This window comes from Chenopodium album, chromosome 27 (genome assembly GCF_948465745.1).
Source record: "Chenopodium album chromosome 27, dcCheAlbu1.1, whole genome shotgun sequence".
Taxonomy (NCBI): Eukaryota; Viridiplantae; Streptophyta; class Magnoliopsida; order Caryophyllales; family Amaranthaceae; genus Chenopodium; species Chenopodium album.
The window spans coordinates 29090703-29108168 of record NC_137860.1 but is presented as its reverse complement, the minus strand read 5'-3'; the positions used below and the strand labels follow the sequence as shown (position 1 = coordinate 29108168).

Here is a 17466-nt window from a genome sequence, read left to right as displayed (position 1 = left end):
ATAGAAATGCAATTCCATATCAAAATCAGATGTCATTCGAGAACACATTGAAGAATTTACCAAAAGCCTCGGTCACTTGCTCGATTCAAGTAATATGATCACCCTAGTCCATGTTAACATCTATCTATTCATTATGCTATTGGTGAAAGGTGGTCTTTGTGCTTCCAAAGAAATCCCTGAAGCGAATTTCAGTTGCTTTAAAAACTTCCCTTGAACTGTTTGTGCTCAATGAAAATATCTACAAGCTAAGATGGAGTCTAACAAGGTTGCATTCTGTAGATTATTAGTGAAAAAACACATGTAATAGGTTTGGTTTGGTATGTGTCTATTACAGGTAAGTTTGATGTTAGCTTAGGGATCTTCCTAGAAGGGCTGGCTATGCTTTGCTCCATTTTTTTGTGCTTGCTTGTGGTTTTTTGGGTTTTGTTATATGGAGTACTTGCTAGTATTTGGGTGATGAAACGACTAAAAAAAGCTAGTATAGCGGATAAATAATGTTCATGGAGCAAATTGACTACTAAGTATATGATCGATAGCTTTTGCTAGTCTTGATACTCTTTCCGTTCTTTAAAGATTTTTTCAATTGCATTTTCAGTTAGTAACATATATAAATGTTTTAGGTTTGACCAATGAATTAGAAGAATAAAAAAACGGATACCTCGAATATAATAAACTTCACTATTAGAAAAATTAATCAGTTGGATGCTCCACTTGGGACATTGTTGCATGCCGTGCAACAACTAGGAGATGGAAAAATCTGTGACAAAAAAAAAATGGATAAATGCATACTAATGTGATATCGTATTGCATTTGTGTCGGTATGAAATTTCAAAATATACATACTATCAATGCTCAAATACTTTGGAAAAAGATATTAGGTACAATCACGACTAAAAATCAAAAGAACTTATAAGTTGAACTCTTAATTAAATTGTTGAGTTGACTATGAATTAATATTGATTAAATTGTGATTCATGAACAATGCACTGTCCTCATGACCTTATGTAACTATATAAATTCGCCTTTTTGTTTAAAAAAACTCAACCGAAAACTGATCCGATGTGGAAAATTATAACACAACTCAACCCATTTGACAAGTATTTAGCTAATGAAATGATTGAAAGGTAGACCCAATGTACAAGACAAATGCCAAAATCTACAAAGTAGCAAACACCCCTTTCTCAATACCAACCACCTTTGACACCTTGTGATAAACTACTTTCTCAAACTTCCAAAAACTGCAAATTTTTCTCCTTAACTACAGTAATGGCAGTAAATAACCCATCATCACCCCTGAAAAATTGAAAGTTAGAACGAGAGATATATTATACAACTATTATGAATGCTTATGGGATGGATTTTACATTGTTGGATTTCGGAATTTCTGATCATCTTATATATGAAAGATTAACTCGTGAATTTGAAGATTCTTCACCAATCGTCCAAGTACAGTCTACCTTTCGTCATGATGGTTCTTCCCCTTTGCCTTTGGGCATGGATTGGAGCTCCCCTCCTCAAAAATGGGTATGCTTTTTTCTTTTTAATTTCCCCAATTTTAATTTTTATAATTTCTGGGGTTGGGATATTTGATTGATTATTAATTGGTATTTTGGGTTTTGTAAGCTTGCTAATTCAATTTTAGTGGGTATTTGATTTCTGGGTTTGGGAATTTCGGGTTTTGTAAGCTTGCTAGAACAATTTAAGTGGGTATTTGATGTCTGGGTTTTAGTGATTTATACCTTTTTCTTTTTCATAATTGCATGATTTTAGTCAATTTAATGTTGGAAATTTGATTTTTTGTGAATGATTATGATGCTTATGAATCTCATGACTCCTGAAAGAGGGGGGTGGGGGTAATTGTTTGATTTTACTAGATAAATACTGTAAGTTGGAAAGTGAATAAGGAATGTGACATAATGTGGGGGATGAACCAGTTATAATTGGTTATGTGGGAATACTATGTAATTGGATTGAATGATGTTGATCAAGGTAAAGGATTTGATGAATTAAAGTGGCCCTCTTTTCGCATTAGCGATTGTTTTATAGATGACAGGAGAGAGTGGTTGAATTAGAGGATTAGCAATGTGCTAAAAGTGCTTAAAAGAGAGAAGGGGATAGTGATTCATAGCAGGCAAAAGATTATGGAATGCTATGTACCTATTAAGTAGCTATCAGTTCTGCTGAACCAAATCAAAGGAAAATTTTGTGGAATGAGAAGTGCCTAGAGTAGGTACACATGGGAATATGGAATGCTCAGAGAACTATCTTGATTTGAAATTTTGGAATGGGAATGTTAAGAGTTAAGACAAGTGCTCGATATGGATATTATATGTCATTTTAAAATGAGAATGTTAAGTGAACAATTACTAGAAATTTCAAAATTATAAAGGTATTACAAATTGGATTGTTATTTTATTTAATCAACTAAATTGATAGCAAGTAAACTATAGAAGAGATTCTTTTCTGTTTAATAGAAAATATTCATTTATTAAAGGAAAGATGTTAATAGAAAATATTCATTTATTAAAGGAAAGATTAGTGCATTGATATTTCAAGTAAAGATGAGTTTTTGAAATTATTTGATTTGTCTGCAGGATGGACGTCACACTGTTTGGCCTCATGATCCTCCCACTGGATGGAGTTATTGCATCACTATTCCTTCTTGGACAACTCTGTCGGATCCAAGAGGCTCTGGTCCAGTTGTGGTAAAAGTTACATATTTTTTTAACATGATTTGCCACTTCAACTTTTTATGAAAAAAGATAGGCAATAGCCCATATGTATGGGATGTTTGTGTCATGTTGAAATTGCATGAAATCCATCCCAGTCAAAACAACAGCTTTAATCCATAAATTAGTTGACCATAAAAACTTTCTTTTATCTTCCGTTACATATTTGCTAATTCATTGTATTCACCATTGCAATCAGACAATTTCATCAGATATCATGGATTTGTTTTCTATGAGGTTTCACTTGTTATTTAACTCATAAATGTCTTTGATCAATTTTTTTTTGTTTTCCTGGGAAGTCATAGGAAGGCCTGACAGATGGAAGTAAAATTGTATGCAGTGTGTACCCCTTTCCTTATGATTTAACTTTTGTATATTTTTGAAACATGTAATTTTCCTGCTGAAGATGAATTAAAGACCTTTACATTGTTCAGTTTGAGATTGTAGTGAATGAAATCACCACAGTTTATTTTTGAATAGTATTTCCAACTTACGCAGCCTTCCGCCCTCCCCCTGTCTTTTTAATTGGGTTACATTCATAGTTTCTACTTTTTTTGGCTGTTGGGTACTCTATTCTCACTGCTATAAGCTGCAGTATTACAGGGTCCAAGTTGGCATACAGACACCAGAAGCAATCACGAGCACTCGAGGAATATTGCGTAGATTTAGTGATTTTATGAAGTTGTTTTCAGAGGTTAGTCCTCTTTTAAATATTTTTTTAAAAATTTTTTATCAGGGTGCTTTTTTTCTATATGTACCCTGTAATTGTTGGTGGTGCAATATTCTTAGAAAGCTCATGCATAGAATATCTTAGAGATCTTTTGCAAATTTGCTACTGCTTGGCTGCTTGCAGTTATTATTAATATAACCCAATTTTTTTGCAGCTCCAAAAGCTATTTCCCAAGAAATTTCTGCCTGCTCCTCCTCCAAGGAAGCTGATGGGAGCTCAAAGCAGGAGTTTGATTGAAGAGGTGAGAATACTGCTCCTTTCGATGAATTCTGAAAAGCTTCGAATTTTTAGTTATCTATAATGAACTTATTCACTAAGCTCTCCAATTACCAAATGGTACTTGCTAAAAGATCTAATTGAAAGATTCTCAATTTTGCATTTTTAATTATAGGGAACCGGACTAGCTGGTTATGCTCTTCCTTTATCATGTTTAAGTGTCTCTTCCAGTAGTGTGTGTGGTGATTAAGGGATTTTTTCCTGTCTAAAGTGCAGCTGTGGGTTCTGATTGTCTTTAGTAGTGAAATTTCTCATCTAGGTTTTTGATGATCCACCAAAATATCCCCAGCCTTTGAAAAGTTATTTCTCTTCTGGTTTTGAATTTTGATTTATAATGATGGTGACCGATCTTTATTATGCCTCTATCTGTATCGCGGGTTACCTGAGGTACAAGAGGAGAGGAAAAGAGACATACTAAGTATATATTATGGTGATCTGATTCTATATGCACTTTGTGAACCCTACCTTTGGACTCAAATATTTAACAAAATTAATATTTAGTTGTTTGTTATTCGGCTTCTTTATTAAGAATAGGTTATGGGTTAGGAGATATCTTTGTGCTCGAGTAGCTATGGCAATTTTTGATCCATATCTTTATACCATTTGGACTTGAGATTTTAATTGCCACCTCCAGTCTGCAAAATGACTTTCATTAGGTCTGTTCTTTTTGTCAGTTTCCTGTTGTAGCCTAGTTGTGTGAATTGGATGGGTCGGATTGGGCCTTGCCAATCCTAAATCTAGTCCAATATGATTTTAGTCAGATAGAAGCTGCCTTTATATCCACTTTTAAGGGGAATTTCTATCCAAAAATTTGAAGAGTCCTATTTCAATAAGTGTCCATTGATTAAAATCCATTCCTATCTGATCTTAATTTCATGTTTACATAGTAATTATGTCTTTCAGACCCAATAATCATTTAATGAATTCAACCCATTATTAGATTGTCATGGATGCACGAGACGTCGAGAGAGATTATTAATTAGTTCATGCAGCCAACCTACCCTTTGACTATAAGTCTTTGGTTTTGTTATAGTAAAACCTTGAATATGTTTGAAAATTAGAAACTTTAGAGAGAGAGAGAGAGAGAGAGAGAGAGAGAGAGAGAGAATCCCCATTTAAATCACATATCACAGAAATAAGACAGTTTTCTCATAAGAGCTTTTAATGCAATTGATAGTGCATGTCCCTAGTGGTCAACCTAGATAAATTCAGAGAGACATTTGGCATATAACGGGTTTGAAAAAGTATTTACTGAGAAATAGAGAGAAGCATAAGATTCGAGAAAGAGAGATGAGAGGGAGAGATAAAAAGAGATTGCATATACTGCCAGTGTTGCTATGAATGGGGGATGGTAGTCCTCAACTAATGAAGGATATGAAATGGAAAGGGAAAAGGAAAAGTTTTTTATTCTGGTGGATATTATATTCAGATTATATATACTGGTTACTTTCTTTGTGCTCCAAGAATTGTAATATTGGTCCAGTGAAAAAATATGTTCTGAAATAGGATTTTCTACAGTGTATGCAAGCTGTTTATAATCAAGTACAATCGATGTTATTGGGGGGAAATGTTGCAGCAATAGAAGGATTTGTAATGCAGCTGAGTATTTGGTGAGCTTTGTCAAATGAGTTACGAGCTTCTAAAGTCGAATCATTTATTTATTGAATTGAGCTTGAATTGTCAAAGCTCACTTGTGCTGAGGTTTTACCCAATCATACTCTAGTAGCTTGCAAGTTGTTTCCTCTCATTAGCACACCCTTACTTGAGCCCGTTCATCCTTATCTTAAGTATCAAGCAGAAAAGAGGGAAAGATGGCTGGGTAGTACCAACTTGGTGCATCGTGTATTATTTAAGTTGCAATGTCTTAAGACTCTTAACATACTTTAGTAACACCAGGGCTTTCGTATGGATAAAGTCAATGTAATCCCAAATCCAATTAATCCTGTCTAACAGTTGAATGAACTATTAGGTATTTGATCTTGTGCTCCAGAAGAGTAGCTTCTATAGGCTTACCTTATTTTGTCAAGTTCTGTTAAAGTGGTTACATCTTCATGCCTAGACCACTATGATCTTCTCAATGATATGCACTTATATCTTGTCGGATTCAAACTTTGTAATAATTTCTAAAAACTTACATGGAAACATTATAAATTGATGTGCTAGTAATTTGCAACTGTCTCTGTCACACAGAGAAGAAGTTCTTTGGAAGGTTGGATGGATAAGCTATTATCAAATATTGATGTGTCAAGGAGTGCACCTGTGGCAATATTTCTGGAGTTGGAAGCTGCTGCCAGGTCATGTAAGTATTTTCCTGATAAGCTTAATATCTTTGGTTGTTTTTGTCTTGTATTCTTTTATTAATCAGCTTTTTTGAAAGCTCGGGAGTTGGAACGACCTTAGCAATGTCTCCATCTGACAACAGTTTAAGTTGAATGAAGTGATTTGATTTATATTTTATTCAAATTATATCAGCATTCAATGATTCATCTGGTGATGGAGTCTCATCAGTCGCCGAGTATCAGCCAAATTCTAAGGTCTCCATGACTGGCAGTGTTTCATCAGTCGCATCAGACTACGGTGATAGCACTAGTTATAATAAATCGGACATTGAAACACCTGGGCATGGAGGTCATGCTGGGGTTAATGAGGAAAAGTCTGCATCAGATATTGATTTAACTGGTGGAGCAGAAACTGCTGGTGCTAGCGTCAAATATAACAGGGCTAATAGTGATAGGAAGAAGGATAAATCTAATGAAGATACCTTTGGAAATGCATCTTGTGATGAGGATGGAAAGGAGATTCTATCTGAAGGAGAGGACAAGGTGATGGGCCATTTGACAAGTTGTATGTCAACCGATAGTACTGGAAGTGATCTAAGCTCTTTAAAAGCTAGTGACTGGGGAACATCAACATTTCACGATGAAGGTGGACCCAACTCCCCTGTGGAAGCTGATGGTCCAATAGATGATGATCTACAATCTCCTAGCAATTTATTGGTGGCTCTTCCATCAGATCAACGCCATAAATTCAGTAGGATTCTCGTTACCATGCAAAGACGGCTGGCTACTGCTAAAGCAGATATGGAGGACCTAGTTGCTAGGCTGAATCAAGAGCTTGCAGTGAGACAATACCTTACAACAAAGGTACCTTTCTGTATCCAGATTAATCTTGTTTATCCTGTCTGTATTTGTTTAAGTATGCTGCATACAGCACCAAATGGTGGTTCTTGCTCTTGTTCTTGATACTTTTGATGGTGGTGGTAGTTGCCCCCATCATATTGTAATATTACCCTCCTAGATCTGTTTGTACTCTAGAATTTGCTGGTTTCCACATCCTACTCTTTGCCTTCCTTTTAGCTTTGGCCTGAGTGCTAAGTGGTTTATTGTAGATTTATTGATTGTCTTGTTGTATGTATATGAGTAGTCCTAGCTTGAATTGGCAGGATAGTCATTTTCAACATTGTTTCTACTTGATACGATGGAGCCACAAAATTATGATGTTTGTTCTTCATAATAAAGTCTCGTTGTTTATTTATCTCATGTTGTAACCAAGACGTTTAGAAAAGTCTTATGTGATCTTGAAGCTTGTATGCTATTCATCGCAGTTATCTGTAGAAGACAAGGTTCTATCAATGCAGTCGAAGAATTATAAATCAATTTCTGGAAATTGTACCAAAATTGCACTCAATGTTAAAAGCACAAAATCATAGGGCTGCCAATGAAAACTCCCCTTTTTTAGTTTAATGACCTGTCCCATCCCATGAACCTTCCATGCATTATGCCAAGTACTGTTTTTAATCATTGGCATATGAAATTGTAACTTTATATGCTCTTCCCAGCTCACAGATTTGGAAGTGGATCTAGAAACTACTAAAGAGACAACGAAAGACAATCTTCAACAAGCTTTTTCAGCTGAAAAGGAGAGGTATACTCAAATGCAATGGGATATGGAGGAACTTCGGAAGAAATGTCTAGAAATGGAAATGAAATTGAAAGCTGAACAGGTTTTTGTACACCTATTGTAAGCAATTCTTTATGCATCCTAGAATGGTTTATGGTTATTATAATGACATCATGATGTTATGTTTCAGGATGAAAAGATGTGTTTGGCCTCAGAAAATTCAGCTATTATCCAGGAGAATGAATTGCTGAAACAGAAATTAGACGTGTCTAGGGATCAACTTGAAAGCTCACAGAAACATCATGATGAGTCTGAAACAAAATCAAAAACAGATTTGAAAGTTCTTGTTAAAGAGGTTAAGTCCCTTCGAAGTTCACAATCAGATTTGAAGCAGGAGCTGAGCAACTTAACAAAAGAAAAGCTAGAATTGGAGGTAATTTTTCATTCCAAGCCTAGTATTCCTTTTATTTTAAATGATTGATTGATTGGTGTTTAGATGATTGCTCCAAGTTGGTTACATTTTTATGAATCATATCTCCATTAATCATGTATTCTTCATTTGGGCATTCCGCTATCATCTATTTGAATGGTTTAATTATGCTTTCATGCCAAACTATTTTAACTTCTTTGGCTTTCATTATAGTCAAATGTTTCATCTATTTTCTTTTCTAGACGGGTTAAAAGACATTAATAAGTGAAATTCAACCATGGACTCTTAGTTCTCCATCAGGATCCTTTCAACTAAAATGTGCTAGCCAGTTGTGCAAACTATTTCTTTTCTGATAGACTTTTATGTATTAATTTTTGGGTGTGCTCAGTGTTCTAACTTATTCTAGTATTATCTGATATCAGAGAGATCTCCAAAACGAGAAGCAAAAAAGTGTATATGCTAGTTCTGTTAATGAGAAGTTGCTGCATGAAAGTTCAATTCTTCAAAAACGGCTTGAAGAATCTAGTGTAAACTTCCTGGTTGAAGAGGAAGACAAATTAGTGCTGGATACTTCACCATCAGATGCTATTGATCTTCTTACCACGTCTGATAATCGAATTGGTCTTCTTCTAGCTGAGGTACAATGCCTTTTCATGTTTACTTCATTTTCTGTGTTATCTTAATTAAGGTGATCGTTAACACCAACTTCCCTAGGAACCATTGCTAATCTGCAAAGAATCATAAGCATGCATGGATTTGTTTAGCTTAGAGCATAGGATAAATGGTTGCTTTAATCGCTATTGGAAGAACCTGTGGTGGTTGTGATATAATTTAAAGTCCCAAAATGCGTGTGCTGAGTTTTTTCCAAGTGAAAGATTATAATTTATTAGTGGATTGGAAGCCCCTGCACTTCAAAACAGATGAAAATTTATATTTACACCCGGGTGCAAGATGCACCAAGGTTATTTTTTGCTCATTTGATGATTCAAACCATCCTTTAATATAATCATCAAATTAAGCAAAAGATACCTTGGGTGCACCGTGCTCCGTAAACCCGGGTGTATATAACAACTTAACTAGTAAAATGAAAAGACCCTGTTTGCAAAAACAATCAAATTTTTCAGAAGTGGAATTTGTTTCATGATAGTATAACATTAACTAATGCAGTACGTGCTACTCCATATTTTGTATGGTTGTATATCCTCGTGTTATGTGCCAGTGAGCTAATATCTGGATTCTCTACTGCAAATCTGTAACTCTATACTTTTCCCTTTACCTTCTACTGTCTCTACCTTCTAAGCCTTGCGCTGTTGTATTTAGTGCCTTCATCTCAATATGAATCATAAATGTGACAGGCACAGCTGCTTGCACAAGATGTTGAATATTCAGCCGACAGATCAAATAGTACAACAGTAGATGAGCTACGAAAAATGGTTACAGAGCTCTTCGTTGATAATGCTACAAGAAGGAAACAAATAAATTCTCTAATACGCTGTGCTCTTAAGACACTTGACTTGTCAGATGAAGGTAAAGAGGTACCCTCAAAACAAACGATCTTGGGAAAGTTCTTGTGAAAGTTAGACAAGACAATTATTGTACATATAAATTACATGTAAGACTTTATTAACTGAATGATCTTATGTTTGGAATAAAAGATTGAGCTTGTGCCCTTGATATAAAAGATTGAGCTTTTCTTTGGTAAACTGGCTCAATCTTCATTCTCTTATATTGTAATATTTTTGAGAGGATATCTGGTGCTCACTTCATCTTCAATGGCCATACTTTCCAGTGAACTTCATAGATTTTTTTTTTTTCTTCTTTGAAAGAAGTGGTCTTCATAGATTGTCTAGTCATTAAACAAATAAATCCGACTAATATGGGCGGTATGGCTAGTGTCTATTCTCTTGTTTTGGAGCACCTTTGTGTTGGAAATCTATTTCTTCACAAATTTTGCAACAATCTTTCATACTCGATACTCGTTACAAAATGACTTTTCAGAGGCATATAAGAATTCAAGCTGAATGTAATACGTAAATATTCAAACAAAAGAACCTGTTCCTCTGCTGTCCTTGAATAAAAAGCACAGTATCACCTTTGACAGTTGAAATGACAAACTGATTTAAATGTGAGCGGAGATTACCATTCAAATTCATAAAGTGGGTATAAGCCTGGAGAAATTACAGAGATATGAACTACTAAGAATTTTAAAGTATGTAACAGCTTGACTTAGCTAAAATAACTGAGTTCACAGTCAAGAAAAAAAATTAAAAAGAAACCTATCACTGTACTTTTTCGAGATCAAACAGCAGGCATCTTCCTCAAATTCTGCCATGATATGCAATTGCAATTCTGGCAAGAGATGGCTGGAAAGGTGTGCTGAACTTTAGTAGGCTGGGATATAGGCCATATAGCAAAACATTTCATGCCAGCAGAATATAATTTAGAGTTAACGGCAACATGAGCCACACAACAATTTTTACTTATCTCCTCCCCCACCAAACATACTCATCATGTCTTTGGCAGAACCCATATTACCCATATTACCCATTTGTTTCATCAAGGTCTGCAAACCACCCATACCCCCTATCTGCTTCAACATCTGTGGAGGAAGAACCTTGCTCATATGTTGTGCATTCATGTTACGTGACAAGGCACTCATTTCTCCCTTCTTTGGAATCTTAAGCCCCTTCATCTTGCTCCAGATCTTTGCAAGGCGTTTGTACTCCTCCAACATATCCATAACTTCTCTAACATGGCGGCCAGCTCCACGAGCAATCCGCATTATTCGCGAGTCAGTCATAAGTTTTGGGTTTGAACTATCCAACTCTGCAGCAATATGGTCAAATCAAAAACATAATCAATGTTTAAGGACTACCCAGAGGAAAAAAGTGACATAGTACAATGACATATCAATTACTTTCATATTATTATGACATATTTTTACAAAAATCCCAGCTTCAGAAACAATTAATAGCTTTAAATTTGGTTCAACAGAGAAAGAATATAGCAGACATAGCCAATACGTGAAATTAATGATAATGATAAAACAATGCTTCCTCCCCCCCCCCCCCCCCCCCCAAAAAAAAAAGGCTGGCCAGTTATGTATAGGGCAGACATTACCCAAACAATAAACAAAACTTAAAAGGAGCATGGTACATGGGTCTTTTGACAACACCAGAATTCATCCTCCCCGTAATTATATTAGGCACACTAAAACAACATAATGACTATAAGTGTACATAGAATATACACCACTCTACTATATTTATGTTAGGCACACTAAAACAGCATAATGACAATAAGTGTACATAGAATATACACCACTCTAGCTTTCACATAGTTTAACCAGGGATGTTCTTGAAACCTGTGCTGCTGTGCAACATGATTGAATGGCATACATTCCTCCTGTTAATATAGATTAGTGCAACATGATTGAATGGCATACATTCCTCCTGTTAATATAGATTTACCAACATAGCCTAGTTTTCACTTTATAATAAATGTTAATGCACCAATTAAGGATGCATACTTCAAAATCCACCAATACGCCTTATTCTCAATGGGTTTTTTCAAAACTTGTTTACAATGATTTGGTACTGCTGCACAGTGGCACACAACCATAGCAAGCATAAGGTTCAGTAAAATAAATGTCTTTGTTTTTCAATCATGAATTCATGATCTTATTAAAGAAATGCTCCAACCATATCAGTTAAAACATGTTATTGCCCTTTTATGGCTCTTGTTGCAAAAAAATATATAAAAAAAAAAATAAAAAATAATAATAATAAATCTTGCTCATTTAAGCCAAAAAGTAAATACTTAAAATGCATTGTCACTTGTTCTCCCAAACAGAATACATATAAGGAACCAAAAATTACCATCATCTGTCATTGAATCCATCATGGTCATATAACGCTTGATCTTTGCCTGGCTCTCCTTTTCTTGACCTTGGGGCATCAACTCAGCACTGAATCCAGGAAGCATTGAGAAAACCTAGGGTGAAAATAGTATTAGTAACACAAACGTTCCCTGGCAAATAAAAAGCAATGAGAGAACCCTGAATTTCAGAGTAACCATCTTCCCTGGCAAGAATTAACTAAACAGCACCTGTCCTGGTGGACAATTAAATAATTGATCATGAGTAGAGGGAACGAAAGAAAGAGGAAGTTAGCCAGATACATGGCATTGATAGGGGTCTAATGTGCTGTTGCTTTTAAGAGTAGAAAGTCCGAATGGTTAGGTATCTGGCATGCCACAGCGGACCAGAACATTGCAGAACTTGAATATGTAGCAACTAAGTTGCAAAAGGCAAGAAGTCAGAGAATATGGGATGTTTAGACAATAGCAAGACATGTTATATGAGGTAAAAAGTGTGTGAGATAAAGGCTTAAAGGAAAGAAAACGATAGTATTGATTAAGAGAAAGCAGCAATAACTTAATGTACTCGTAAATTTCCAAGATTTATCAACATTTTCAAATTACAGGGGCAATGAAGCAAAATCTGGATTTTCTGATGAAAGTGACACAGCTATAGCATACCTGACTAATAGGTCCCATCTTCATGATATTCTGGAACTGCTCGTACATGATTCTGAGGGTAAAATTCCCCTCAGATAGCTTCTGCAAAAGTTCAGGCTGCTGATCCATGGGAACCACTTCATGAATCTTATCCATGAACCCTGACCAATCACCCATACCTAAAGAAAGAAACAGTACAACAATTCAGAATATCAGAGATGTACAGCCCATCAGGCAGAATAATGAAAAAAAAAAAAAAGAGTGCCAAATAAGAGAACAGGTATATACCCAAAAGTCGGCTAACAAATGGCTTGACATCAAATACCTCGAACTCATCCATGTGCTCTCCAGTTCCAATAAATATCACAGGGCTCTTGGTTGCAGCCACACTGCACAGTATTTTTACAAAGCACTTGGGAGTTACACATAAGAACTTCAAAAAACAGAAAGGAAGTCTAATGCACTTAGAGAAACACTAGTTTCAAACAAAGAGATTATTTACAGCGCATAGATATATTACGAAAAGTTATTCATAAAATAGTTTTAAAGCCCACACTTCTTAGATCCTTTATCATTCTTTTCCCTCTGTCAATGGCAGTGAGCAAGTCTTTCATAGAAGACAAAACTTTCATCGCAGACCAATTCTTGTATCTCCGCCAACAATTTAAGTAAGCCACTGGTATAAATAAGCTTCTCTTGATTATCAATCTTCCTATAAAATTTAAATCTTCTCTATTTGACTTAATTGTGTGTGAACGAGCGTGCGTGTGTATTGAGAGGGGGGAGAATAGTTACTAGGAAAAATCATTAATCAATTTGTAAGCATCATAGTACTTACGCACTAAGAGCACCACCTCCCTTTGCATGACCATCCATTTTAGTAATAATCACGGCACCAACAGCAACACTTTGCTTGAAAGCTTGAGCTTGATCAAATGCAGCTTGACCAATACTACTATCCATAACAAATATGACAAGATCTGGTTTCTGCAAGGAAAGAAATTGAAAAGGCTCATTAACTGTATGTCCTCTACTCAAAAGAAGAATAGATAGAAAGTTATTAACACAACAGAAGAAGATATAACAGAAGAAGATATAGTGTTAAATATATTACTGTTGCTTCAGCAACTTGACGCATCTCTTCAAAAAGAGAAGCCTCTTGTTTGTGGCGTCCACTTGTATCAACAATAATGAGATCACAGGATTCCTTTTTAAATCTTTCTACACCTTCAACAGCAATCTTCACTGGATCTGACTCCATATAACTGTTTGAATAGTAGGCAATTATAAACATAAATATAATCAATACTCTACACAGATATATCTAAGTATCTAACTATCAACTCGCTTCTTCTCCAGAAATAAATCTCCATTTCAACCAGTTCGCCATCATAATAACCAGTCCAAGGTATCTAAAAAGCTACTCTTAACAGTGACTATGCCCCAAGTACACTTCAGAACCATCTAAATAGGGGTATTTAAAATACTCCAAATACATTTATAAAGAAACTACAAAATTGAATTCTAAATCCGAAGTACACAGAGAATTTCACAGGCAAAAGATAGAATACCTTCCATAGAAGGGAATCTTAGCTTTGGTAGCATTTTGCTTCAACTGATCAAAAGCACCAGCTCTAAAAGTATCAGCACAAACCAGAGCTGGTTTCCAACCCTTTTTTTGATGATAATATGCATATTTTGTACAGGTGGTTGTCTTCCCCGATCCTGAATATTAGAGCATGCAGCAATATTATACATGAAAAGCAGGGACAACTTTGTGTAAAAACATCCTTTTAGAAAGAAGAGTAAAAAAACAGTACTCCAACAACGAAGTGTAGAGCGCATTAAACCTCAACACTCAACTTACCTTGTAGACCAACAAACATGATGACACTAGGTTTTCCTTTCTTCGGAGCGTAAGCAGGCTTCCCAGGATCCAAAATTTTGCAGAGCTCATTAAAAACAGCCTAAATTGCAGATTATCTAATTAGCACAACACCAAATAATTTCACTTTACAACAAGATAAAAGTACAAAAGAACACCTGCAAAACATTGCATTATCTAAGCAAGCTGACAGGTCACACTATTTCTAAGGTCTAAGCATATTAACCTCATAACATGACAAATTCCTTTAGCTCATCATTCGTTTTTTTTTTAAAAACATTTCACCTCATACACAACCATGCATATTGTGCTGAAACAACTAGTCCAATACAATCTCCAACCCTCTAGCTTTCTATCATTTTAAAGTGTAACCCCATTTAAAAATCATTTGATATCATCTCTCACTACTACAGCTAACCTTCAAATCCATTCACATTGCTTCACAAATTGCGAGTTCACAAGAAACCTACTCCGTAACTTGCAACTCACTTGATTTATTTCATCTCTCACTCCAACAACTTCAACCCCCTATCTCTCACCGGTTTCAAAGTGTTTCCCTATCTTAAAATATTTTGCTCCTACCTCTCTAGTTACCGAAAACCTCTAAATACACATAAATAGATTTAAATTCGCAAGTCAGCGAGTAACTATATCAAGTTTAATCATGTCAATACAACAACTTCATTTTCTATCTAATACCAAGTTATCAACATTAAAGATCAAACAATCTGCCGAATTATAACAATTCCTTTTTCAATATTACAACACAAATTCCACACATTACAGAAGCCAATTTCCAAAAAAAACCTAATTCAATTCATGCAAACCTAGTAAAATCCGAACAATTCTAATTCACACTAGTATGTCAAACTCAGTAAAAGTCCTCAAAACAGCAATTATACAATCAAAATCGAAAATTTGTAAACACGATAAAAAAATACCTGTTGAATAATTTTACGCTTATTATGACCAGCAGCAAGATCATCAAGATTAACAATCTTCTTAATATTAGTGGTCATATCTCTAACAAGCTTGAATTGAACATCGGATTGCAAAAGAGCACGAGTAATTTCATTGAGACATTCATTAAGAACTTTCTCATCGATGATTGTCGCATTGCTCATCTGCTGGAGAGCACGGGATATGCTCCCCCCTAATTGTGCTAACACCATGTTTGCAGAATTTGATTAGAAACCCTAGAAATTGAAATTGAAATTGAAATTGAAATTGGGCGTGATTGAATCGAACGAAAGAACCCTAGAAATCGTGAAGTTTGATGGAAAGATGATTGTCTGAATTTGCGAGGGGAGTGTTCGTAGGATTGAAGAGAGAGAAAAGGGAAGTGGGATTATAATTTATAATTATAGGGATTGGGTTTTATTAGGGAAAAATGGAAAAAAAAAATGATAAAAATACAAGTCTATCATTTTGATAATTGAAAAAGCATTTACCATAAAGTAGTAGTTCTATCACGAACAGTCGAAAAATGTAATTTTTAACCATTTATCTACAAGTTTGTCATAAGAATTTTTTTTATGTTATAGACTGAGCGAGAAAAGCTAAGTTATACCTTTAATTGGGGATACCTAAAACATCCTTTTAGTTGATAAGGGAGAGGGAAGGCGCAAAATTATTAAAAGGACCAAAGATAAAGTTTCGTGGTGGTGCTCTTCTTTGCCATGTAGTCCGTCGTTATATTTATCTCCCCGCAACAATGGTGAACGGAGAAAGAATCATGAGTGTTCAAAGTTACATGTGTGTCACATATGATGTTGTTGATCTCCCATTGGATTTGCCACGTCCTCTTAATACAATTATGACTGCAAGATTACCGCCTTCTATAATCATATTATCAATGCCTAAGAAGTTAGCTCCGATACTTTTAAGCCTTCTCTTACGCATATCACTTCCGCTTTGGAGAATTGAAGTGTTCGGATGGAGAGTCTTTGCCCTTGCAAGAATAAGGTTCCCGTAATGACCTCTAACTAATTACAAAACCAAAAGTAAAGCTACTTTCGCCTATTCTTGAGTCATCAAAGTTTAACTTGTGGAAATTTAATCATACCCTCAGGTTGGAATCCGACTATTGACCTTGAATTTTCGGCATTAACCATCACGTGACCCCATAAGTACTCAGTATATCCTTACAACAGGTGACTTTAAAACCGTGTATTTTCCTTTATTCAATTTAACACAATTCACCAAACCATACCCAAATCTAATGGCAACTAAATTGTGCACTTTGGCATCAACTATTTGTTTCTCTTCCCCAACTTCCCTCAATACCAAAACTTCACCATGTTTAACAAACACAATCACAAAAACAACAATCAAACACTATCAATATCAAATTCGACCTCCATTAATTCCTTCTGTTCGAGCTTCTTCTGGCCCCAATTCTTCTGAACCAACTTCACCTTCAAACTCAGTTCCTCCTAATCTTCAGGTTAATATTCTATATTTTTCTCTTAATTTTGTTCAAAAAAAATTTCCAAAATTTGTGCATTGTCAATAAGAATTAGGTACTAGATGAATGGTAAGTGTATTTAATCTTGATTTTGTTGTCGTATCAACCAACCATTTTAAGCAGATGAAGCTAATTTTTTAATTTTTTTGCTGGGATTTTAATCATAATCAGGAATTTCGCAGGAATTTTAATTTTTTTTATAGGCATATGAAAAAAAAGGCACAAATATGAATTATTGGATTCTTGCTTATCAGTTTGAACCTGGGTTTTAAAGTTACTTGCTTGCTCCACCTTTCATTTCTACATATTAAGATAACGATCACGTGTAAGTGAGTTTATTCCCTCTATAAATTGTTAGTTATTGACTTATTGTATTGGTAATTTGGTATTCAAAATTGTGAAGTAACACATGTAGTATTGATATTCTTCCTCCGTTTTACTTAAATTGCAACACATTATATGACACTACACGTCTAAATACTACCTCCGTTTCATTTTATTTGCAACGATTTGACATAAATAGAGTGGTCG

At 35.2% G+C, this 17466-nt stretch overlaps 2 protein-coding genes across 3 annotated transcripts; one reads left to right on the top strand and one right to left on the bottom strand.

The window, feature by feature from the left end:
- The first annotated feature begins 1140 nt into the window (after positions 1-1140).
- On the top strand, positions 1141-9838 carry LOC145621049 (PX domain-containing protein EREX-like). 2 transcript variants are annotated; one of them, XM_081675783.1, is made up of 10 exons: positions 1141-1524; positions 2595-2702; positions 3319-3423; positions 3614-3700; positions 5926-6034; positions 6208-6878; positions 7574-7738; positions 7826-8068; positions 8488-8703; positions 9421-9838. In XM_081675783.1, exons 1-10 carry the CDS (start codon positions 1339-1341, stop codon positions 9637-9639), a joined length of 2109 nt encoding a protein of 702 aa, XP_081531909.1. In that variant the 5' UTR covers positions 1141-1338; the 3' UTR covers positions 9640-9838. The 2 variants fall into 2 exon arrangements, with proteins under 2 accessions (XP_081531909.1, XP_081531910.1); XM_081675784.1 differs by having other exon boundaries at positions 1142-1524; positions 2595-2705; positions 3325-3423.
- Positions 9839-10180: 342 nt separating this feature from the next.
- Positions 10181-15825, bottom strand: LOC145620508 (signal recognition particle subunit SRP54 2). The gene is made up of 9 exons (XM_081675192.1): positions 15410-15825; positions 14451-14550; positions 14155-14308; positions 13698-13848; positions 13422-13570; positions 12872-12972; positions 12605-12762; positions 11944-12058; positions 10181-10891 (listed from the first exon to the last, which is right to left on the bottom strand). The coding sequence occupies exons 1-9, from the start codon at positions 15638-15640 to the stop codon at positions 10542-10544; spliced, it is 1509 nt and encodes a 502-aa protein (XP_081531318.1). The 5' UTR covers positions 15641-15825; the 3' UTR covers positions 10181-10541.
- Positions 15826-17466: the final 1641 nt, after the last annotated feature.

Coding starts and splice junctions, on each gene's coding strand:
- LOC145621049 (XM_081675783.1), top strand. CDS start 1,339: ATGAATGCTTATGGGATGGATTTTACATTGTTGGATTTCGGAATTTCT. Junction 6,879..7,573: donor GACAATACCTTACAACAAAG/GTACCTTTCTGT, acceptor TGCTCTTCCCAG/CTCACAGATTTGGAAGTGGA. Junction 7,739..7,825: donor TGAAATTGAAAGCTGAACAG/GTTTTTGTACAC, acceptor GTTATGTTTCAG/GATGAAAAGATGTGTTTGGC.
- LOC145620508 (XM_081675192.1), bottom strand. CDS start 15,640: ATGGTGTTAGCACAATTAGGGGGGAGCATATCCCGTGCTCTCCAGCAG. Junction 13,849..14,154: donor AAGATTCCCTTCTATGGAAG/GTATTCTATCTT, acceptor CTATTCAAACAG/TTATATGGAGTCAGATCCAG. Junction 12,763..12,871: donor ATTTGTTAGCCGACTTTTGG/GTATATACCTGT, acceptor TTCTTTCTTTAG/GTATGGGTGATTGGTCAGGG.